This window comes from Pseudorca crassidens, chromosome 2 (assembly GCF_039906515.1).
Source record: "Pseudorca crassidens isolate mPseCra1 chromosome 2, mPseCra1.hap1, whole genome shotgun sequence".
Taxonomy (NCBI): Eukaryota; Metazoa; Chordata; class Mammalia; order Artiodactyla; family Delphinidae; genus Pseudorca; species Pseudorca crassidens.
Window position 1 is genome coordinate 176,383,279 of NC_090297.1, and position 25,857 is coordinate 176,409,135.

General features: G+C 35.8%; 1 protein-coding gene and 1 long non-coding RNA gene across 2 annotated transcripts in view; one reads left to right on the forward strand and one right to left on the reverse strand.

Moving 5' to 3' along the window:
* Window positions 1–25,857, reverse strand: part of LOC137212238 (uncharacterized) — a 541,428-nt gene that overhangs the window by 498,136 nt on the left and 17,435 nt on the right. The window contains exon 2 of the long non-coding RNA XR_010937410.1: window positions 22,286–22,376. This is a non-coding gene — a long non-coding RNA (uncharacterized lncRNA). The remainder of the gene's footprint in view (window positions 1–22,285; window positions 22,377–25,857) is intronic.
* RGS21 (regulator of G protein signaling 21) lies at window positions 1,554–23,946 on the forward strand. Its single transcript, XM_067715377.1, is given in 4 exon segments — window positions 1,554–1,564; window positions 5,963–6,039; window positions 9,200–9,366; window positions 23,743–23,946. Coding segments are annotated over 4 exon segments (459 nt in total).

Here is a 25,857-nt window from a genome sequence, read left to right on the forward strand (position 1 = left end):
GCAACTGCATTGAACTCAAAATAGAAATGTCAATTTTTTAAAGTTTAAATGTAAAATCAGTCTACTCCTGACTCATATTTCTTACAGACTTAGCATGTTTTTTACCATGAGGGTCTTTAAATTTGGACAGTTTATTTTTCAAAATGTACTGTGTTCAAGCATATATTATAAAGTTAGTACTTCATTATTCCCCATCAGCAAAACAAGAAGTCTAAATATGTTTAATGATTCTGTTTTTGCATATCATAAGAACATTACTTAATGGTGCTTGAATTAACCAAATAAATGGAACTAACTGATGGCATCCCTTCTTAACGATACTGACTTTTTAGGCCATCTCTTCTGCTTCGATCACTCTCATTAGCCCAGGGCCACTTGCCTAGGACGTGCCCTCTGGCATTTCTATAGATCAACGAAATGGGGACGCTTCCATGCTAACTCAGGGACAAGCAGCTTTTCTGTGGTCTTCTGACTTTTTTTTTTTTTTAAGATTTTTTGATGTGGACCTTTTATTTTTTTAAAGTCTTTATTGAATTTGTTACAATATTGCTTCTGTTTTGTTGCGGTTTTTTGGCCGTGAGGCATGTGGGATCTTAGCTCCCAGATCAGGGATCGAATCCGCACCCCCTACACTGGAAAGTGAAGTCTTAACCACTGGACCGCCAGGGAAGTCCCTGACTCCTTTATTTCTTCTACCCTGAAAATCGTCAGTCTTTCAGGAGTGTTTAATTTACATTAAGGGTCATAAACATACACTGGTAGAATTTTGCTACCGAAGAACTCTGTCATATTGACATAAAAGCTTGATGAAACATGTACAAAACTTTTACTACAAATAAAAATACCAATATAAGTCCTTTATCTTGATAAACATATTTAAGTATTATTATCTCAAACATCAACGCTGTATAAAGAAATATTGGCACAAAATGCATGGTTAAAATAAATTGAGAAATGCATGTTATTAAACTATAATAAATCCACAATTTTTTAAAAAGTGTGATGCCTGTGTTAGAATATTTTAGTCCATGAATAAAGCTGTTAAAATCCTTAAACATATATACTTAAAATAATAGTACTAAAAAAGAAAGTCTTCCCCAGACTTTCTGAAAATCAAAGAACAAAGGAAAATGACCTTTTAGACAGATTAAAGACCTAAAGGTGAATATTGAATTATATCTATATGTTTTTTCCCGAGTTGATTTAACCTCATGTGAACAATAGTTGTCTTGTAAACGGATCTATACGAACTTTAGAAACCAAACTTTCAAATGGAATTTATTTCAGTTATGCCACAGACTTGAGGACATGTCACACTCATTCCAAGAGCTATTTGTTACTTAGAAGTTTAAGTGTTCTGACCAGTGAAAAGTTAACAGCAAAATGAAAAAAGCTGAGAATAGCATGATTTAAAGAATGCCAATTTGTAACCCAGGGGATAGGTACTTGCATACTAATTGTAATGTTCCTGCTGTCACATTCCCTTCAGCTTGAAGATCAGTCAGAAAGAGAAATTCAGCATCATCTGTGACAGCCAGACAGTGGAACAAAAAATGCCAGTGAAGTGAGCTGCTGTTTAAAGCTATTTTTGTCTCAGATGTACAAATGAAAACACTTGAGTCTTCATTAGCCTCGATGTTTTGTTTCCTTCATTTATGATAAATATGCTAATTGTTGTCTTTCCTCCTGATTTATTTTTTTCTCCTTTCTCCACTGATTCCTTCTTCTTTTCTAAAATCCGTCCACAATGCATGGCTTGCCTGTACAGTTAATTCTTTATACTTGCTAAGATAAAGAAAGGCTACAAAGTGGAGAAAACCCACTGAGCTCCCTTTAGGTGAAGCTTTCCCAAATCATTAAATGTTCAGGTTAAAGACATAAAATATATATGATCCTTGCAAAAACTATTTGTTGTTGCAACATGGATTGAGAAATTTGAACACAGATATTAACTGTGGGGTAAGGCAGCAGCTGTCACTTCCTGGAGCATGCGGGCTCCTTGCGTGAATCTCTCGCTCTCCAGCAAACCGCTAATTGAGTGTGGAGAGCTCAGTTGTCAGAGCCCACATTTTTACATGCAATACAACTGGTTCTAGCGGGCACAGTTAGCAAGATAACTGGTAGCTTTCACGCAGTTCCCATCTGGCCTGGCTCTTCTCCGGACACATAATATGGGGACTGCTGGCCTTGATGGCACTCGTTTAATGAAGGAAATCAGCCAAAGCCCCATGAAACACTAAGTGTGATTTTGGCTCCAGATACACAAGTGAATTTCAAGGCAAGTCATACACACACAAAAAAATTACCCCGACTATGCACCACAATTTTACAGGAAATATATGCGAACACACAATGGAGAAGAGCCAGACAAAATCTTTGTAAAGTTCCAACTAAAATCCAAATAAAAGGGGAAAAAAAGAAAAGTGAGAGAGAGAGAGAGTGAGAGAGAGGAGGGAGGGAGAAGTACACTGTCCATTTATTTAAGGTAGCACTTGTCAAGTAAATTCAACCCAGTCAGTCTATTTTTAAATCAGCCACCCCCTCTATCCCCCAATTTTAATTCAATAGATTTTTCTTAACATTTATATAGTTGTGTTTCTAAAAATTTTAAACCTATTTGTCAGTCACATCTAACATAAGAAATGTCCTATTTTTGTTTGATAATGTACAAAATTGAAGAACCACTGTCTTCTGAAAACTTTCTATTGAGTAGAAATTACTACAGTTTAACTATTTAGAGGAAATATTTGTGTGACGTGTAATAAACTCTATTACAGGAAAAACAGCCTAAAATTTATTTGAAACGTTTATTACAGATGTTCCAAAACATGAACAACGTATAAGCATATGTATATTGACTCATCCATTCCAGGAAGAATTGTAAAGAGTTTGGGTTACAAGCAGATACACCTGTGTTTGAACTGTAACTGCCTATTAATACATGTGTGATGTTACACCAGTTATTAACATTTATGTCTTCTTACTCATTGGTAACATGGGATTAAAACAGACTGTCATTTTGAAGATTAAATGAGGTAAAGTATGTGACATGATTAGCACAATGTGGTACAGATTGTAAACATTCAGTACATTGCTTTTCATTTTAGTGCTATTATAAAAATTGTCTTTCAGTTTATTCACATATAGAAATTACTCTTCCAAAGAATTACAATCAACCTCAAATTTAAAAATTTGAACAGCAAATTAATACTGTTTCTTAAAATAGTTGCATTTCACCTAACTTCTGAAAAATAAATACTGCCTTACAACCAACCCTTCCACCATATCAGGTAGTCAAAATTGAACCTCTCAAGTCAAATTTGAAATCTATTAGAAAACAGTGAGCTGAGGGCATTCCAGGCATTATCACACACCAGCAGGGGTATTTCTTCAGAGGGTTGAAGGACAACTTTTTCCTTTACAACAATGTCAGTATTTGGTGGACCTTAAATATTACTAGAATATCCTAGTATCTCCACTGATATTCTATATCTATAGAATATCTATAATATTTTAGTATATCTCCCTAATTCAAAACATTATGAATTTCTTTTTGTCCCTGGTTCTACACCGTCTCCCAGACTTTGCTCTCTTTTTTCTGTTTTTACTGCTTCCCTACATTCATGATGACACTAAGAATAGCTACCACTCATTTGAACACTTCCATTTCAAAAAGACTCCTTTACATCCAACAAGTCCTTCCCTGAATATTCCTTTTGCTTTGGGCTTAAGCAAACTCTGGCTCTCCCTGAAGGACATGGCTTGCTTTGATGCCTTCAGAATGGATGTTGTCCATTTCCTCCAATTTCACATGCTCAGGGTTGAGAGTGAGGTCCCTGGTCTGTCGCTGCCTAGTGATTCTTTGGCATCATTTCTCCTCTTTCCTCACCCAAAACACACTCTGAAGTTAACACAATTCAACTACACCTTTAGTAACCTTCTTATCACGGTCATCTACCAGCATCTTGAAAGTCACTGCACTGCTTCCATTGAAGGCTTTAATGCCTGCCACTATTTGGGGTTTGGCCATTCAGTCATTATTTATTTACATGTCCAACAAATATTTCTTGAACCAGACACACTGTTCTTGGTGCTGGATAATAACATATTTTCCTGTCAACAGACAACTTACATACAAATCGGGGAGTACATGTTCATTCTTGAACGATTCTGCCTAGATTCTACTTCTCAGGGTTTATCTTTGATGGCTGTTCCTTATTCAGAATGGGTGTACTGTGTGGCCAGACTAGGGATCAAAACTCTCTGCACTCTTCATGGACATACACTCCACAGGTACTAAGTAGAAATTTGAGTACCATGCTAACCACCAAATTTCAATCTATAAATACACACAACATTTTAAACACATGCGTTTTAAGCAATCATATAATTTTAGCACCATTTGATAGAATCCCTAATACTTGACAGAAGACTTAATATTTGACTCACATGAAATATAATGTAAGCATTTTACAGTAACAGTTTTCATAGTGCACACAACCTCTTCTACAGAAAATTAGATCTTATGTCGGGTCCCATTCTGCATTTATGAAAGATGGAAATGCAACCTAAATCTTTAAAAATGTCCATTTGAATGAAAAAAAAACATTTCAAAATGGCTTCACAGGAAATCTTGTGTCCCCAGGATTTAGTAGATCAAGGGAGACAGGAAAATCAGTTGCCTGCTATTGGGGAAGAAAGTAAAAGAAATGGGAGATAGGAAATAAGAGTAATGGGAGGTAGCAAGATGAGTTCCCTGTCATCATAGCCTCCCCATGTAGCCTCTACAAGGACAGACATTACTATCTGAAAATATAACTACAACTGCAACAGCAGAAGGGAGCAGAGTCACTCCTAACACAAATGATGAAAACTGCAGCAAATCACACAAAGTAATAGAATAAAAAAGCTTAGAGATCGAGTCACACTAGCATATATGCTAGTAGCATCTATGTATGTAGCATAGATGCTACATACATCTAGTCACCTTGATATGCAAAAGTTTATAAGAATGACTGGATGGGAGACTCTATCTTATTATCAATCATTTTAATAGAAACCTTCAATTAGACCATTCCTTTCCATAACGAACTCATTTGCACATCACAGCTACATTATCCAAAATTTTTCTTCTGGGTAGCCGATGCTTTCTGTGGATGGCGGCTTATTTCATCAGGATCTTTGTTTATTAAGGGGAATAATGCATGATATATTTACATCTCAGAAAGTTTATATCTCAAATCTGATTTATTATTTCTACATCACATCCCTAAAAGTATACCTTCTTTAGAAGACTTAAGTCAATAAATTTTTTGACTGCTTTGGAAAAGATATTACTCTGTCCTGACTGATTCCTAGATTTAAATAAATCAACCCAGAACTGGAAGCATACCAGTCTAAAGAGAAATAAAGGCTGTCTCAGAGTAGGTAAAGACTTCTCAAAATACTATAAATAAACATTTTTAAAATCATCACATGTTAGAAATCCTTAATCAAAACTTTAAAAAAACTTTTTTAAGCTGCATAATTATGAAATGGACAATTCTGGATACCGTGAAAACTTAGAAAATAGTTCATTCGTCATTATTGCTATCATGATAACTCTTCAGGAATAGACTAGTGTAATGCCGTATAAATTAACAATTAATATAGCTGAGAAGAAATTCACGAGGCTATGTAGAACAATGAGCAATCTCTCTCGTGCCTTTATTAGAATTCAAGAATTTGTAAGTATTATTAACACTGTTGGCCAGATTAATAATTTGCTGATGTCAAATTACTTCCCACTTTGATTTGCTATTGCTCTCTACTGTGGAAAACATTATATAATTCTCATTGACCTTTTGCAGTTTAATTCATGAAGCAAAGCTAATTTAAATGATATAATTCAATAAATACACATAACTCAAATATTACTATAGGTTATAGAAGAAAAAGATCACAATGCTATTGTCAAGGGTAGATGCTGTTTCCACAGGTCACCAACTACAGAAACAACAGTGTGTTCTGAAAATATGGATACACTTTTAACCAACCAAGGTAAGATCCAACTAATAATAGGTTTAAAAATACCATGATTAAAATAAAATCATTAAATTCTGAAAGTTGTAGTCATGTTATACAGTATGAGTTTGATCAATATTTGAAGAATGAGATTCTCAAAACTCACACAAATTTATACAGGCCCAAAGTTTAAATGGAATTAGGTTGGGTCCAAAATAAGACAAGATGATAGAAATTCCAAACGTTAAAACAAAAAGAAAATCCCAAATAGGAAGTGATAAAGTTGTCATTTTCTTAGACTCATTATCATTTGATGTATATCATGACTACCTTTGTTACAAATTGAAAGACACGTACAAACTATTGAAAAGTTGAAAATTTAAATAAATCACTTGTTTTTCATGTCCTGCAGGCTAAAATAAAGTTTTTTAAGTATCAATATTTATTTCAATTGAGTTCTTACTTTAGTGAATACAAAAACATATTTAAATGTGTGTGTATATATTAATATGTACATTGTGGATATATATTTTCAATTAATATGATGGCTTAATAAGGTAATTTTGGTCAATTATAAATAAAACATCTAAGAATTTAATACGAAATAGTCATTTACAAAGATATGTAGAATTCTGCTTTTGTTATACATAATCCTGCTTGGCAGTATTTCTGTTTCATATGGGATAGAAATGACATTATAGAGACATACATAGAAAATGTTTGAAATGCAGTATTGTTTGTTCTAATCAAATGGCATTTCCACTTTAAATTTATAAAGTAAATATCAGAATATTAGAAAAGTTTAAAACATGGTAAAGCTGAATAAATTCTTCATGGCTGTTTATTTATATGCACAATTAGACTGAAATAGACAAAATTACACTTTCATTTTATGATTCTCAAATAACTAATTCCCAAAGCATAGATATAAAATAATCCACAATACACCTAGAATCCAACTAAGGACATATATTAAAGATGTCAGAGATACGGAATTGCATTTTTGTAAGTGTCGAATGGCGTGTCTCTTTTTTCCTTAAATACATAACCAGCGGGACAGATCAGGTTTGCTAAGAGCCTCAGGAAGGTATCTGCAGGTGGAGAGGTGGCTGGGACAGCACCGCAGAACAGAGACATGGAAGGTGTTAGATGAAGGCAAATGCTTCCACCTGCAAACCTCCTGGGATTTTTGTACCTCATGCCTGCATAAAGCAGAAAAGTCATAGATTCATCTGCAAAGCTGTTTGGTTTTTGCTTTTTATGAAACCAGAGAAATAGCTCTCATGCTTTTTAATGCTTTAAACAGTTAAATGACTTACCATATGACCTCCTTGTCTTTTGACCTGAGGATATGTCTCGCATGTATTAGTGTGGCTTCCGCCACCTATTGCTGACCTATTCTACCCATCAGCCCCTGCTGTGCCTAAGCAGTAGCCATTCCCTCCTGTAGAGAGTCCTCAGATGACATGATAGTGATTGTATGTACCATATTATTCCAAAGTCACTCGACATCCTATGAACATTCAAATTGTATGTATAGGGTAGACGAGTAGTTCAACAATAGTGTGTCCAAGACAGAGATAACTAGCCCCAGTTTTAGTTGTTTATTCTGTTCCCTTGTGTCCAAACAGAGCAATAGGAGGAGAAAAGAAGGAAATGGTTGTTAGTTTGATGTAGCCCTGCATTAAAATAGCAGGTGGGAAGAAAATAACAATAGTCTCTTGATCTCTAACTTCCTGTCTCTGGGATGCACTTAGATAACCCTCACTGGGAAAAAGCTTCATATGCTTTAATGACACACAAACAAAATAGTGCCAGACATGAATCTACAATATTCTTTCAGTATTATTGCTTAATCTTCTATATAAAATAGATTTTAGTCTAAACTCTGTTTAGACCTGTCCAATTCACCATTGTTTGTATCTCATGGAAAATTTTAACTGTGTTACTAAGAGGATTTTTATAACCCAAATATGTGTCACAGAATCTCAGAAGCTTCTCAGATGTATTTTTAAATGCAAGAAATGTGCAGTTAATTGAATTTTTTATAGTGCTCACATACTAACAACATCCACACTCTCCCATATTTCTACTGAGAATTTTCATTGGTACCTGAAAACCCTTTGCAGTGACCTGCTATTTCAACTCTATTTCAAATAATTAAAAGCTTGTTAAATCTATTTTTAATAGTGTTTTTAGACACTTTAATCTTGCTCCATGAAGCCCTTTTCTATTTTCTCTCACTAATCTTCACTTTCCTTCCAACCTGCAGCAACCTACGAACAGCTAACTTAGGCCCCTTTCCCATACACTTTTTTCCGATATTTTCTTTTTTGCTGGTCAATTTTTCCTTTCCCCCCAATTCTCCATAAATTTATTTCTCTCTACTTTGCGACCTGAAGGGTCAGCCCTTCAGCACACAGCCAGGGAGGAGCTGCTTTGAGCGCAGGCATGGGGGCCCCCATGGCAGGTGGAAGAGAAACCCACCAACGTGTAGGAAGGCAAATCCCTCTGAGCGACAAATGCGCCAAAGGGTGTTTCCTCCTCGGAGAAACACAGTCTCACTTATGATCAGACACTGCCATCAGAAGGCGCCAACTGAAACTGAGTAACACGAACTGAAAGGACTGGCTTAGTTCAGGCAACTCTGGGAATTTGACAGTAATCTTTCTAACCTGCTACCTCTGTAGAGGCCCACTCTTAACCATCCTCGGCCTTAAAAGATTTATTAGAAGCATTACCTTCCCAAAGAAACTCTAGGAGTGCCAAAGAAGATTTCGGGGCACATTTTCGGGGCACATTTTAATGTGGAAACTAGAGAAAGGAAGAGTCTAAACAGGTGGTCACAAACTTTATTTATGAATGCAACGAATAATAAATGTGTAAATTTGGCTGAAAATAAGATAATGGGAAGAGGTGGGACCTATGAGAATCCCAGACTTCAAGCACTACCTGTTATTATTCAATTTAAAAAATGCTAATTGTAGAAATACAGATATAAATGTTTTATGTTTATGACTACTGATCCAAAATAAAGTTTTCTAAAGTTAAAAACTAAAATATATAAATGTTATATTTAGAGGGATGATAAATATTTGCCACTGAATCCTCAAATGCTCACCCTATACAACGTACTTGTTTTGGTCATATGACTGCACTGTGTGATATAACAAATTTTTTCTCATATATCTTATAGCTGGTCTAGATGCTTTTTGAACATTCCTAAAATCAGAGTTCAGTGAAGAAAACGTTGAGCTCTGGCTTGCCTGTGAAGACTTTAAGAAAACAGAAAGTGCAGAAAAAATTGCTTCCAAAGCCAAGATGATTTATTCTGAATTCATTGAAGCTGATGCCCCTGAAGAGGTGGGTGAAATATTCCACAATAGTGAATATTTATCTGCTAACAAATCTGCTCCCCACTGAAAGGCGCGAAGTCCATCTTGAGGGAAATTAAATTGTCACTATGTATTCAAACAGAAAATGTTGGTAAATTCAAAAAGAAGTTCCTTACCGTGGTCCTCTGGCACTGATTCAGCAAATATTTTAAAGCACCTTCTATGTGCTTAAAGGTTTCTGTTTTCTGAGCACGACACGCAGGCTCTTAAAAATAGTCTAATATGTCAAAAATTAACAGCTCTACAGAAATCCTACTTAAACGTGCTGCTGGATTTCAAATTCACTTTCATTCCCTTTTGTAAACCACGGAGGTCAATTTGGAATAAAATTTTTAAAATCAAAAAGGTATGTATGTGAAGGAAAAAACAACTACTAACCAACAGTGTAAATTCTTTACATTTAGTACTTTGGAGACCGACAAACAGCATATAATAATGTCTTCCCTTCCAAAAGAGGGGTTTGCTTACCTTTATTTCGTTGATGGGTGTTGGGCTGCACCCCGCTGGCCTACGAGGCCTGCACTTGCCCAGCTTCAAGACAAAAGAAAGAGCCCGGACTCAGCGAAAGAGTCATCAATGGTTTAATGGATGGCGGAGCTTAAATGTCTGAAGCAAGGTCCTGGAGCGACACCCCACCATGTGTGGTGGACGGCGGGCAGGACGTGGTGGCCGGCGGTCAGGACGTGGTGGCCGACGTCACTGGGGAGTCGGGGGGAATAGGGAGGTTACCATTTATAGGGGGAATTGCCATCAGCTTGGCTCATCGGTTACCAGGGAAACCAGCAGAGGGGCAGGGCCCTCTTAGCCCCTCTGGCTAAGTACCTTCTTGGGGCAGAGGTCTTCCCTTATTAAACTATCAAAGGGAAGCCATTCTGATATAAAGATTAGATCACTAGCTGGGGCTGAGGGGCAAGTATGTAGAAAGGGCCTTAGAGAGAAACCTGCAATGACTCCAAGAATAGACCCCATAAAGTGTTTTATGTGTGTAACATCTCATTTATATTTGACTTCATTTCCAGAGCCAGACCATGATCATCTCTGCACACCCCCTTAATGTTTAACTATATATATATTTTAAAACTTCTTTGATTCCTCACTAAATATAACATATGCAGAGAGTTTTAATGCATAAGCAGCAAACAGGAACCTATATGAAACTACTAGCACCAAACATAAACCACTAGCACAAGTCATCATCTTTCCCTAGAGTTGAAATACTGATATCCTCCTAAGTGACAGTTACTAAATTCTCTAATCCAAAATTAAAATTCATGGTATGAGAAGTTATTGTACTAGTGAGAACAGAGGACAGCATAGATGAAAGGCAAACATTTCCGAAAATCTAGGGCATAAAGTTGCCGTATCGATAGTTCAAGTTTTAGATGGACATTAATTACTGTAGCATATATTGGTAAAGTATAACATCACAGACATGTGAAACAATTGAAGCTTAGCCTGAAGTTCAAAGGGGGAAAGAGAAAAGAACATAACTCCTGTGGAGCTATTTCAACATTCATTTCCCAGTCACTATCTAAAAATCAATAAATAATTCCAGAAAACTGAAAATGTATTATATAAGATTTGTCAAGTTGATTAATGTCTCATTCCCTAAAAGGCTTTGAAATCAACTCTAGACATATTCTACTTATTGTGGTATTGGTTTGAAAGCCAGATGTTTTTCTTCTTTATGAATCCATCTACTGAATGATTATTTTAAGACAACATTCTCAAATATTATGTATAAAAAATCTTCTAGTAAGAAATGTAATCTTTTAATTATAGCTGGATTCAAAGTTACAATATATAATAAATTATCAATTTGGACAAAATAGTTTTGTTTTTTTCCTAATCTTCCCTTCCAAAATAAATTTATATGGTAATAATTTAAAAAAATAGTACAGCTACTATTTTAAGACATAAAACTTTCATACTTTTTAATAATTTGTCCATCTAATTAATTTTTACTACATAAAATATAATTAAATTTATGGCTGCTTTTCAAATAATAGATTACATTGTCTCCTTGAAGTGTCTAAAGAGGTTATTATTGGGTATGACAAAATTCTCATTGAAGACAAAGAAGTGTGTATATACATTTACAACAGTCATTGTCTTCCCAATTATTTGCCATTAATTATTTCCAATTCCAATTACTAAAGTGCATTTGTCTCTTATATACCAATTGCAGTCTTTAAGGTATCTCTCTATAGTCCGTCAGTTACACATTAAATATAATATGACTGTTAGTATGATTCATTAAATGGAGTTATTTTTGAGTGCCTGTTCCCACAATGAAGTCACAGAGTAGAAGGGGAGATTGACATGTGATAAAAAACAGTCAAATACAAAATAAGCAATTTAATAATTTAAATAATTAAAGTTTGTTATTAGCACAGTGGGAAAGAGCGATTAAGTCTATCTGGAGAATTTAGGGACCGATTTGCCGGGTGGTTCACATATGAAAAAGATATGTCATTAAAAATAAGCAATATTCATCAAGAGAGCAAATGAAAAAAGAATATTTCAAACTGCGGGCACAGTGTGTGGCCTGGATGCACAAAGCTCCCTAGCGTTTTCCAGAAACCACAAGCATTTAGACACTGCTAACAAGAAGCAGGGGGATAGGGCTGGCCAGGCAGCAGTAGAGATAAAGAGAGGGTGGGAAGTAGCTTAGATTTATCTAGTAGGTGGGCTTCACATGACAAAGTGGTATATTTGATATGGAGGTTGGAAAATATGATTTTCCTAAGTGGAAATTAATTCAAGAATGAGATTCATATGACAGTATTCTCCATTTTTCTATATTCAATTATAGCTGTAAAACTGACTCTCATAAAGAATCAAAATTATAACCAATTTCCTTGGTAGAGAACCCTAAAACAGAGAACAATGACAAGGTCACATTATCCAGATGTCTATTAAATCCCATTTAGTTTCTTTTCAACTTTTTATGTCTTTATTTCCTCACCTATAAAGTTGCAAGCATGACAATAATTTTTAATTGATGCAAATAGACAATTTACAATTAGACTATATACTAAATTTACCAAATGATCCCTATCTATAAATTGATGTTAATAATGGTTCTCAGTTTCCTATTGTAATAGGCAAAACTGCACACAAAAATTGAAATTTCAGGTCTCTATGAAAGATAATAATAATCGCAGTGGACCTCATGCCCTCTCCTTTACAGTGTTACCATCTCTCTGGTTTCTACACTAATCATGTGATGCAGTGGAAAACCTGAAGGTTAGAGATACAGATTCAAATCCTGTCATCTTGTGGTGATCTATTTCACCCCTTTGAGCCTTAGTTTCTACATCTAAAAACGTATCTCTGAAAAAGCATGTAGCAACCACACAGGAGAGATGAGAATGATGAATGAGATCAAGTGTCTAGGGTCTACATGGGGCAGAACAAGTTTTAAAAAGTGTAATCCTTTTTTTTTTTTTTAGTTGGAGTATAGTTGCTTTACAATGTTGTGTTAGCTTCTACTGTTAATCCCTTTTTTCTTTACACAAGTCATTGTAAGTGCTACTGAATCTACCTGAAAACATCCATTAACTAACTTCAAAGAACACTTGAGGAAAAGCCACTTTAAAAGACTTGATAAACATATATATGTGAACACAAATTAGAAAAACATGACACTAGTTTCAGATAGAAAGAGCTACTCATTGAATGGATTGTACCGAAATATTTTCAGAAGGTACTGCAGGAAAAAAAAATAACTGTGAGCCAGATATTTTGACTAAGTGATTTGAAAATGAGAAAATTATTAGATAAGCAATATATATTTTAAAGTGGCCTTACTTTGCACACAGTAAGAACTTGTGAGTGGCAAAGAAAAAGAATTCTTAAACTTGTATTTATTCTTCCTTCAATTCGGACCACTAATTTCATAATATTTGGAAATTTTCAAAAAAATATTACTTGGTTTCAAAAGAATGTAAATCTTCAAAAAATTAAATAATATTTTTATATTCAGCTAAGACACTGACATATTTTAAGTATTTATGTTTTATTTATATCATTTATATATATTATGTTTGTATCATCACTCCCTTATATTAGAAAGAAAATTGGTCAGGATGGAAAATATGTGATTAAAGAGAAAACTATGTTGATTGTCATTCTGTGAGATTAGAAAATGTTCCAAATCATACTACATTGTAATGTTGAAAACTTAATATAAATTTAACTTCATAGTATGACCAATCCAGGAACCAATACATTGGCAGTTTCTTAAGTAAAAAATATTAGTATAAAATATTTAATTCCTAAATGTATTTATTAAATGTGAGGACATTATAACATGAAACAGAAGAAACTACAGTCATAAAGGAAAAGATGTCTTAATGGGTTGTGCAGGACGCTTTTTAAAATACCTGTCTGGATTTTTTGCTTTTATTTTTATTGTAGTACAATGTTATTTATTGACTCGTATTTTTATTTCACATCAATAGGTGCTTATTCTGTGCCTACGATTCACCTTCATTAGATAAATTCCCTCCATTGGAAGGGAAGCTGGGTCTAGGCAAGAGAACAGGTAATAAACACAGAAGTATAATGCAATGTTTTGTGTGAATGAGGCAGCTCGATAAGAAAATTCAAGAAAATAAAACAGGTTAAAACTATAGTTTGGCTCAAAAGAAACTTTCAACCTAATTGGGTTAAAGAATGAAATTTCTAGAACTGATTTCTAGGACTAAATTAAGTTCTAATTTCTAGAACTTTGCTATTTTTTTCTAGGAAAAAAAATAGGAAAGCAACAAATGATTAAGTGCCAAAAAAAAAAAAAAAAAGAAAAGTAAGAGGTGAAATTGTTTGCATTATACCTAAAAGGACATAATGATTGAATAGTTCTGAGGCAGGATATTGAGATAAGGCCTTTATTTTAAATGAGGTTAGTTTTAAACTGAGTCTTGAGGGAAGAGATAGATATATGAATTCTTGGTAGAGAGAAGCCCATGGGCAACTAGAGGCGTTTCCTGATATTACTGGAATGCTAATTTTGTATCTTCCATTTTGTATTCCTATTTTCTTTGCGTTTTTTAAGTGTCACTTCCACAAGGTGCTGATGTTATTTTGAGTCTTGGTCCTGCCCCACAAGTTGCTGCTTGCCAACAGTGCCCCCCAGCTATTGAATCACCTCCAGATAAAATGTTTGCTTGTTTATTAATTTCCTAAGTTTCTGTACACTAATCAATAGACAGGTGTCTATTACATACCAAGCACCTTGCTGGTGCCACTAAGAAAAAGACAGTCTCTGAATAAATAAAGCCAACCATCGTGGTGGGAAAACTGTAGTATAAAAAGGTAATTACAATAAACTTCCATGAGTGTTGAGATAGGGAAACACAGGCGATGTGGTCTCATGCAACAGAAAAATCCAAGTCTAAGGGATCAGGAAGTGTACCTCAAAAGAAGTTAATTAGTAAGCTTTGGTCAGAAATTTGAGTGTAGACGAAAACAAGACAAAATGGGAGGAGGGAAGGATGATAGTAGTGGAAGTGGAGGTCAACCAAAGGACCCACTGGTGCCTAGAAGGCTAGTCCAGTAGTGAAAGAAGCCTAGTACTGGGTGCCTTGGAGTATAAGTGCAGGCAAGAGCACCTCCTGCAACCCAGTGATTTCTGCTCCGTATTTATTTTGTCTTAAACTAAAGGGATCTCTTAAAAAGGAAGAGACAGAGAGACAGAGAGACAGAGAGAGAAGGAAAGAGGAGAAGGAGAAGGAAAAGGGGGAGGGAGAGGGGGAAAGAAAGAAAAGCAGAGCTAAAGAAACCATAAGCCACATCTGTCCAGGGCTTTTACATGGACTGTCTGATTTGATCATCATGTTCACTATCTTAGGGAGGCATTACAATCATCTACCCTATACAGGTGAAAAAATGAACTGAGCCTTAGAGAGAAAATGATGGGTCCTACAGTCATTAAGGTACACAGCTCATGAGAACATAGGTCTTCTGCCCAGGCTTTTACATGTTAAACTCCTTTCTTAGATCTACCACTTATTTTCAATGTTCATGACACAGCCTGGGAAGCTTGGTGTTTATGCTAAAGGCAAAAGCATAAAATTATCTTGTCACACAGAGTCTATCTTCCTTTCTATCAAAAGCTGTATTTCTCTTCTCATATTCCTTCTAATTTGTATAACTTCTTAAACTGTAAAGCAAAACAAAGTGGCAGGAATATTTCTTCTAATAACCTGCAGTATCATTTTGGCCCTCTGAAAGAATGATTGCTGCATTTCAACTCAAAAACAAAATGCTCAGCTGTCTGTTTGTTTTTTATTGAAGTATAGGTGCTTTACACTGCTGTGTCAGTTTCTGCTATATAGCAAAGTGAATCAGCCATAGGTATATATATAACCCCTCTTTTTTTGGATTTCCTTCCTATTTGGTCACCACAGAGCACTGAGTAGAGTTCCCCATGCTATACAGTCAGTTCTCATTAGTTATCTATTTTATACATGGTAGTGTGTATGTGTCAGTCCCAGTCTCTCAATTCACCCCATTCCCCCTTCCCCACTTGGTATCCATACTTTTGTTCTCTACGTCTGTGTCTCTATTTCTGCTTTGCAGATAAGATCATCTGTACCATTTTTCTAGATTCCACATATATGCATTAATATATAATATTTGTTTTTCTTTTTCTGACTTACTTTACTAGGTATGACAGTCTCAAGGTCCATCCACGTCTCTGCAAATGACACAATTTTGTTCCTTTTTATGTCTGAGTAATATTCCATTGTATATGTGTACCACATCTTCTTTATCCATTCCTCTGTCGATGGACATTTAGATTGCTTCCATGTCCTGGCTATTGCTTTTTGAATTTGCACATGTCCCTGTACTACTTAATCTTGGATTAGCATGATGGGGTTGGTGAAGGAAACCAGTCAATCTGACTCTCTTTCAGCCGCTCCAGATAACATTTGCTATCTACATCTATTTTTAACAATCCATATCCATCATGCTTTTATATGTTATGATCACATACATTTGATTATTTTTTCCATTTCTCTTGTCCAATTTAAGGTATTAGTACTGCCTCCCATCTCGTGTCACTTATTTCTGTCTTTAAAACCAATCATAACAAAAGGATACAGTCCTGTGCAAGACGGATTCCTTCTTGACGTTACAAACTTGGCTATTCTCAACTTTTATAGCCGCCCTTGAGAATGTATTTCAGGATATTCGTGTGCGTTTAATGATGCCAAAAACGAAGTAATACTAGAGGTTTTAGTGGTGATTAAACAGAATTATGTAACCAAAAACATGATTATAGGCGGCTTTAATTTGAATAGTAATTTTTAAGCTCTGTTGTGAATGAGGTCTAGGAAGCTGCCTGCCCTATTTGAGCAAGGCGTTTTACATATGCATGCACACACTTTTTGCATAATGACAGTCTCCTGCTACACTATACATTCTAAATGAGGAAAAGTCTATCTCATTTGAATGTGAGAGCTCAACTGAGAACCTTTCATTCAAATTATGTAAAAATATATAAAGCACAGTTCAGGGTCACAAGAGAGCCAAAAGGTACAGTTTAAAATGCATTCTTCCTGCTAAAATAATTTGTTGGAAGCCAAAAGAATTTAAAACTGCTAGTATAGAAGTGAGGAATTGGCTTGCATAACTTGCAGTTATCAAAATCACCTGAGTATTAAAATATCTCTGGTTCATTATAATAATATCGTTTTTAAACAACCATCACAAACACCAGTCAGAAGGTAGTCATTTTAATGCAATGGATTGTTGTCAATGTCAGCTGTGTCAAGGCCTTTTCAAAATTGACAGGATTTAAAAGCTGCTAAACAGCTGCGATGACATCTCAGCTGTCATTCCATGAGAATCACAAGCCTAAGTCTTGTTTTCTGAGATTGGCAGTGCAGTGGTCTCAGATAGCTAAGGTAATTCATGACCTTTTGAAAAATAAGCAAATTAAAGGTATTTCTCAGTATCCTTGAAACTTAAGTGTATCCGTAGAAACAAAATGCAAGTGATTATTCACATCGGTAAATAATATAGATATAACTGTGTTTATTTCATCAGTCAATACGACATTCAACCCATGCTCTGGACCTACTAATTTGAGATCCTCAGACAAGTCTAAGCTTCCCTGCAATTCCCAAGCAGCTCAGGAGGGACTCAAGACCACACAGTTGGAAGGTCTGTATCTCTAGAGGGTTACCACCTGATAAGATGTCTGCCTTCAAACTACTCCAAGATTAACATCTCCTCTGTTCTTACTTTTTGAGATAGAAATTGATACAACTCAGCCAAAAGTCAAATTTGAGATAAATGCAAAGTTGGGGGTGCAGTTCGCAGACATGCCTTCAAAAGTGATTATATTAAAGGAATGTATATGTCAAAATATATATTAGGCCTAATATTTTCACTTTTGTCCTGATACTGAAATTTCAGGGAAGTCAAGAAGAAAAGACAAGGCACTTTGGGTAGACTATTCTCAAACCTCACCCGGATTGACTCCTCAGGAGCATTTAACAACGGTGATCACCCTCTCTTAACTGAAATACTATCTTCAGTTGGCTTCTAGGACTCAATTTCTTCGTCTCTTACTGACTCCCCCCCTTTTATAAAAATAAATTTCTTTATTTTCATTTTTATTTATTTTTGGCTGTGTTGGGTCTTCGTTGCTGCACAGGGGCTTTCTCTAGTTGTGGCGAGAGGGAGCTACTCTTCATTGTGGTATGCGGGCTTCTCATTGTGGTGGCTTCTCTTGTTGTGGAGCATGGGATCTAGGTGCGCAGACTTCAGTAGTTGTGGCACGTGGGCTCAGTAGTTGTGGCTCGCAGGCTCTAGAGCGCAGGCTCAGTAGTTGTGGCTCATGGGCTTAGCTGCTCCGCGGCATGTGGGATCTTCCCGGACCAGGGTTTGAACCCGTGTCCCCTGCATTGTCAGGCGGATTCTTAACCACTGCGCCACCAGGGAAGCCCCTTCACCCCTCTTTAACAACTTATTTTGCTGTTCCTACTCATAACCCAGCACACACTATCATGAGAGGAGGCAGTTCTCCTCTACTATCTGCTTACATTTACTCCCCCAGTGATCTCTTCCAGCCCTCTGGCTTTAAAAGGGCATCTCAAACTTAAACAAATCTGAGTCCTAATTTTCTTCTCAAACCTTTCTTCTACCTGAGTCTCTCCATCTCGGTTAATGGCAACTCCATCTTTTTTGCTCTGGCTAAATAGCTGATAGTCATACTTGGTTCTCTTCTGCTTACATGCCTTATCCAACCCATCAACACTCTGTCATCTCATTCTTCAGAATATTTCTAAAATCCAGTCATCCTTAAAGATTTTGTTCCTCATCCCAGCTCATAAATATTCAATCACAAGTTCCATCTATTCTACTTTCTAAATACCTTTGAAATCTATGCATTTCCCTTCATTCTCTGTGACATGACCCAGCCTAATCCACCATGATTGACCACCTGAATTTCTGGTATGACTTCCTAACTTTTCTTCCCTTTATCCACACCTAGTTGTTATACCATATAGCAGCCAGTGATATGTTTTTTTCAAACATGTGTTTATTATCAGTACTGTACTTAAAATTCTCCTCATTGCTCTCAGGTTAATTAAAAATTATTTAACAAGACCTATAGAAGTCTATGTGGTCTGGACCTTCATGCCTTTCCAGACTGTTGCCCTTTTCCTCCTGAAAACCCACTGGGCTTCTTCCAGTTTTCCCTCCCATGTCCAAGTCCCTTCCTTAAACTTATATACCCATAATAATACCTTGATTCTCAGCTTACAATCTCATTTCTTTCAAAAAGCTTTTTTTTCAGAAGGTATATTTTTCCCTTTGGATTACTTTCTCAAAATCTGTCTTCTTGTCTGACTTTCAACATAATCATCTTTATATAGTCAGATCTTAGCGTAATTCCTAAGCACCCATTCAGTGAAATACTTTAAATGAATAAATTACAGAAATGACTAGCAAGAAACAACTACTTTTTCAGATGAGGTGGGTTTTTTTCCCCAGAAAAATAGGGATGATAATACTATCCATCTTACAAGTGTGTGTAAAGTAGCCATATAAAGACTTAGCACAACAGTAGTAATATCTGATGAATGTTAACTATTATTATTTACAGTTAAAGTAATCATCTTTAAACATTCTTAGGGTTATTTTAGAGATAATGACATTGCTTAAATATTTGAAAATGGGAGAAGACACAGTCACCAAGGAAAAAAACCCAGGAAGAGAAGACTTGGCCAAGAACTTAGATAATGCATATCTGCTCTGCTCATACTTTGAGGGACATGCAGAGAAAAAAGAATTAATGAAAAAAATAGGGAAAAGATAGCAGATAAAAGATAGGTAAATTCCACGCCACAGGCTACTGATTTCCCTTTGTAGTGACAAATTTTCTCTCTCTGATTATCAGATTGAATACTTAACATTAATAGAAGCCATTGTATCCAAATCTGTTTAAACAAGAAATCAAATTTCTTAAGATTTTTACATCAAAATAATGTATGATGATAAGGAAATTACAGTGACTTTCCGTCTGTGATCAGGGAAGGCTTCTTGGAGGATATTCAACTTAAGCTGAATCCTAAGGGATTTAGGATAATCCGTACAGAATAAAACTGTGGAGGCAAGTGGGATTTTAGATGGTGAAACAGCATAAACGAGGGCTTTAGATACAAAATTCACTTTCGGAACAGAACGTAGACCAACTTTGTGGATATCACCAAAGATAAGTAGGAGATGATTTCAAAACAACACTTTGAAGTCCAGGTAGGAGGAAGCTCAGATGCCAGGGTAAAATGTTTAAATTTTATGCTATAGAAAGTGATGCCTTGTCAGCTGAACATTCATATAATGAAAGTGATATTTTGGTGAAACTGATATAGTAATGCTGTCCACAGTGTGTAGAAGGGGAGGTATCAGGTAAGAGGTAGATTCCATGGTTTAGGGAAGAGATTACATTATAAAAGGTTAAACTGGAGAGATAGGAGTGAGAATGAAAAACAGCATTGTGAAATTACAAAATAAAAGGTGAATAAGGAAAGCACATACACACACACACACACACACACACACACACACACACACACACATACACACACACACAGAGGGAGAGAGAGAGAGAAAGAGAAAGAGAGAGCGAGGGAGAGAGACCAGAGGGTAAAAGAGGTGGCAGAGATGATTCTTATGTTTCCAGCTTGAACAATTTGGAGGAAAATAATGACATTTATACAAACACGTGGGTGTGATATTTTGTCACTGACATTAAACTGAATTGCCAAGACGCAGCTTCAAAAGACTACTGATTATCTCCTGGGAATGGTGTCTCTGCTCATCACTTAGCTATCAAGAGCTGATGTTGGCAGCTTCTTGGTAGGAAAACAGGCAAATCAGAAAAGTGAGAGGGATAAGTCAGAAGTACAAGCTTAGTGTATCTGAACAAATCATAGTAATTATCAGTATCATATTGAAATGGAATAGTTCTGCTTAAAATTTTACCATGATTTTTAACAAATGTAGAGCTTTTTTCCACTTTGTTTGTACAACATGCATTTATTGAATCCTTACACTGTGCAAGGCATAGTGAGGGGCAGGCAAAATGTCAATCTTATCTAAGTAACCCAAAGCCCTTTCAGAGGTCAGAAAAGGGGAAAAAATCTACAAGTAAACCTCACAAGGTAGATGCTATTTGAATGTAGTCTTAAGGACATAAAAGGTTGTGAAAGACTTAGGTGAGAAGGAGTGATTTTCAGCTAGACTGGGATGGTATGGGAAAATATTCATCCATAACAAAATATAAGAAATTGGAGGGGCAGTGTCTACCTTAGTGGGGATACAGGGCACACGGAGAGGAGAAAAATGTATAGGTTTGGACCATATTGTATAGGTCATGAATGCCAAGATCAGGGCTTTGGGTTTTTTAAGTAGGGAATGAGGAGATACTGAAGGTGTTCAGTTCTGATTAAAATAATAAGGCAGCACTCTGCACCAGGCACACACTGGCCCTACTATCAGTGGAAACTCACCCAATGACTGAAGGCCTAAAGGAGTTAACTTGCGATATTTACCTTTATGGGGGATATAAAGTTCAACAAATTGCAGATGACACCATTAAAGAACGAACAGCATAGTTGAAGGAGGAAACGGGCAACATATATTCTCATATCCCCACAACACAAGATAGGATTTATGAAACAGATTATACTAGATGTTCAGAAACCACTACAAGATCTTGGTAATACCCACTACTCATTGATTCCGTCCATGAGGCAGGCACTATACTAGATTCATGACATGTTATCATGCCACCTCCCCGCTCAGAACACTTCAGTGTCTTCCCATTGCTTCTAGTAGAAAGATAAGAACCCCTTACCAAAGCACATAAGCCCCCCAAGACTTGGCCTCGACCTCCTCTCCCAACCTGGTCACAGGAACTTTTTTCTCACACCCTGCACCCCTGCCATGCAGGTACGAGGCTCTTCAAACACAACCAATTCTTTCTTGCCTCAGGGATTCTGCATTTGTTTATTGTGCCAGAAATGGTCTTCCCCAGATTCTTAGAGAACCTGCTTCTTCTCATCGTTCAAGTGTAAATATAAAATAGTACTAGTTATAGTATTAGTATAATACTAAGACTACACAGAAAGTATATAGTATTTTCCCCAAATATAGAAAGCACCTGGCACATAACATACCCCAAAATATTTGTGGAATCAATGATTTTATGGATCATCTCACTTTAATTCTTGCAACCACTCAGTCAAGAATGGCCAAGCTTCAAGATAAAAAAGCAGAGCTTGAAAATATGAAAGTAACTCACCCCAGGTCAGCAACATCATAAGTGTTAGAGCACAGATTGGAAAACTATTCTAAAATCTTACCAGTACGCCACACCATCTTCCTGTATGAAGAAGCAGAAATTGATTCCTTCGAGGAAGTTGCAGCATTTCATCTGGAACTTTGACAGAGGACCTGAAAGGATGATCAAAGAAATACAAAGCAGATGTAATCTAGATCCCTGAGTAGCTGAAATCGCTAAAGAAAGAAAATATCAGTGAGCAAATAGTGGCCTTTGATGATTCTTTTCAAAATAAAGTTTTTTTCTTTTGTTCTTTTCCTACAATAATAATACTGAAATAGTTTGATATTACTTATCTCATTTAGTCCTTAAAACACTCTAAGACAGATGTTATTATTATCCTCTCTTATACCATAGAAATCAAAAATTGAAGGAAACTGTAGAACTTGCTTTACTCATATGAATAGCAAGTAAGTAGCAGAGGAGAGATTTGATTGAAGGTTTACCTGCCTATCTTTTAACTTCAATTCAATAAACACAAATTGTTATTTATAGTCTTTTACCAGACCCCCAAATTCTGGCATTTTTATAGTCTCCCAAGAGACATTATAATTCTATTCAACAAATATTTACTGACTATTATGTGGCAGATAATTGGCTAAGTGCCAAGAAATAAAATGATAAATAAGACAGATATAGCACCTGCCTTTGGTGAGCTTTGAATTTTAAGATTCAAATCTCTTTCGCGCTTCATGAATATTTTCAGTTTAAGTAAAACAACTTGGATGTGAAATTTTCTGCTTCTCAAAATATATCCTGGAATATGGGTAGAATTGGACAAGTATCTCCACAAGGTTTGGGGCATTTTACAGATTTGCAGGTGAATGGTGTGTTCAATATAATAGATCTCTATTACACCTTGCTAAGAATAGTTACATGTGGTAGTGCTCAAGGGACAAGAATACATATACACACACACACGTATATATGTATATTCCATGGGAGGCATGGTGGTCTGTGAAAGGGGGTGTTATTTGGTCCATTTTGGCAAACAAAAAGAAATACAAATTAGGATGAAAAGCAGCATTATGGGAAACAACACGGGGAGGTATGGAGAATGGGAATGGATTGGTGAAAACCAACCTAGTAAATTCTAATTATTGCTCTGCCTATGAAAAGTACATTTTACATATTAAGGTCAAAGTACTAGAAAGAAATCAAGGATGGGAGGGAAAAGAAATCTAAAATCATAAAATTTCTTGTTTGCCTTTCACTTTGCCATTTTTTGTAATCTCAAAATAAGGCTTGACCTCTTCTCTGTCAATGCCAACACTTTCAACCTAGGAAATGTAATTAAACTGAACATGTGTTCTGCATTCCAGAAAATGAATATGTGACCTCTCTGTTGTTTAGATTAGATTAGATTAGATCAGATTAACTTTGTGTTTAGAAAAAAAATTCAAATCATATGTGTATCTACCATCTGTTTAAACCACGCATTCTTTGATTAAACTAACGCAATGAAATTTGTTTCCACAGATTAACATTGACTTCAGTACCAGGGACCTCATCTCAAAGAATATTGCAGAACCAACTCTCAAATGTTTTGATGAGGCTCAGCAGGTGATCTACAGTCTGATGACCAAGGATTCTTTTCCTCGATTTCTAAAGTCAGAGACTTATAAGAAACTGGTAAATAGCAAACAGGTTGGAAATCATAAAAAATGGCTCCCTTTCTTGTAAAGAAGGTAAATGACAAACTAACCATCAGATTATAATTAGGGGGAAAACAAGTGATAGGATAGATCAACTCAATCACTATACTTCAAGGCTAGAATGTTTTAAATATACATACACAATGTAAGTTTTTCTAGGGTTTAGAATTCATGTTTTACTCCAATAGAAAAATAATATTGTATATCTGAAGCCTGAATGTTTAAGTCATTTGTTTAGAATGTGTTTATTCTATCAGGTACTTAAAAATCTCCTACTGGGAGAGTACAAAGGAAGTTCATAGACATATAATACACTCAAACCATAAGTGGATATTCTTATGACATTATAAATTCAAGAAACTATATTTTCATGTTGCTGCATGGGAGACTGTTTAGCATCATATAGATGATTTTAAATACCATTTGCGTTAGTCAAAACCTCACTTCTGTAAAAAGAGAAATTCTAAACCAAAACATAACCCTTCATTTAGTGTATCAACGATTTCTTTTCAACCAGGATCTGATAATGTGGTGGTTATCTAAACTGGTATAGCCCTCAGATTAATGAAAAAGAAAAATGGCATATATATATATATATATATATATATATATATATGCCATTGATCAAGCTGTCAAAATAGATCACTTGGTTTAATTCAATGACACACATAGGCATGTATGAAAAGGACCTTGAGGGTTGGGAGGATTGGTTTTCTTAGATCAATACAAATATAAAGGAACGAGGAGGAATAAGGAACATGGTTAAGTCCTTATTTGATGAACTGCACAGCAGTGACTATCCCATAAAATAAAAAATTACTACAATACTATCTACTCAAATAACTGTGGAGTTAAGTATCTATTCACTCCTTCAGCACTGGAACTTGTTTATAAAACTCAAAGAGATTTTTTTAAATGCAATTATTTTGAGATGTTCCTAAAATTGTCCTCTTTCTACACGTAAATGTCCCATGATAATCACGAATAATTTCACGTTCATATGAAAAGCTATAAAGATTCAACAGATCTTCCATGTTTCCATTTTATTTTCACAGATTTATTTAACTTTGTTGATATCTGTATTTTGCAGATTATTTGAACATTAGAAAATGCAGGAAAAATAGCAGGATTTATTTTATGTTTCTACAAACCATTCGATAGACAAAATTTTGTCTCCCCTTTGTCTTGAAAAATAAACATTTAAACACATCATGCAAACGGAACATTCCCTGGACACTTGCAAATTCTTTAAAGGAAGACATTATGCACACTGATTGTGAATATTCAGTCCCCCTTAAGGCGCACTTAATGGAAAAAAGCTATATATACCCTTTTCAACATTTCTTTTGAAGGTTCCAACCTTAATTTTAGTCTCTACTTAAATAGGAAATTTAAAAAATTATTCCTAGAGATGAAAAAAAAACTTTAAAAGACAAAAGGGACCTTAGAAATTAAAATCACATCCCCTCCTTTTAGACGTAAAATCCCGAGATCTCGGTTATTTCTTAAGGGCACGTGCTGATAAGAGGCAGAGCTGGTAGGAACAGTGCTTTTCCCACGGGGCCACAGCCAGCACCTTGTTCTCACAGCAGCAGAGGAATCTCCTCCCCATTAGAACTGCCGCGGCCTGAGAATCTACTATCCTACTCATCCTCAAACACCGCACTGTTCCTTTCATTGAATATGCAAATTGACCTTTTACCATCAGTTTGCAAATTCCTTCTTGTTGTCATACAGCAAGACTTCCTGTTCAGAGACTGCCTCTCAGGTTTTCTCTAAGAATGCACAGTCAGTCACAAATCAAACTTTCACCACCTAGAAGCAGATGATTGGCAGTGGGTACAAATACAGTGGGTGTCAAAATGATCTGTTAAAAAATTGGATGTTGAATGACCTCTAAGAGATCCCAACCAGAGACCCTCACCTGCAATCCTTCCTT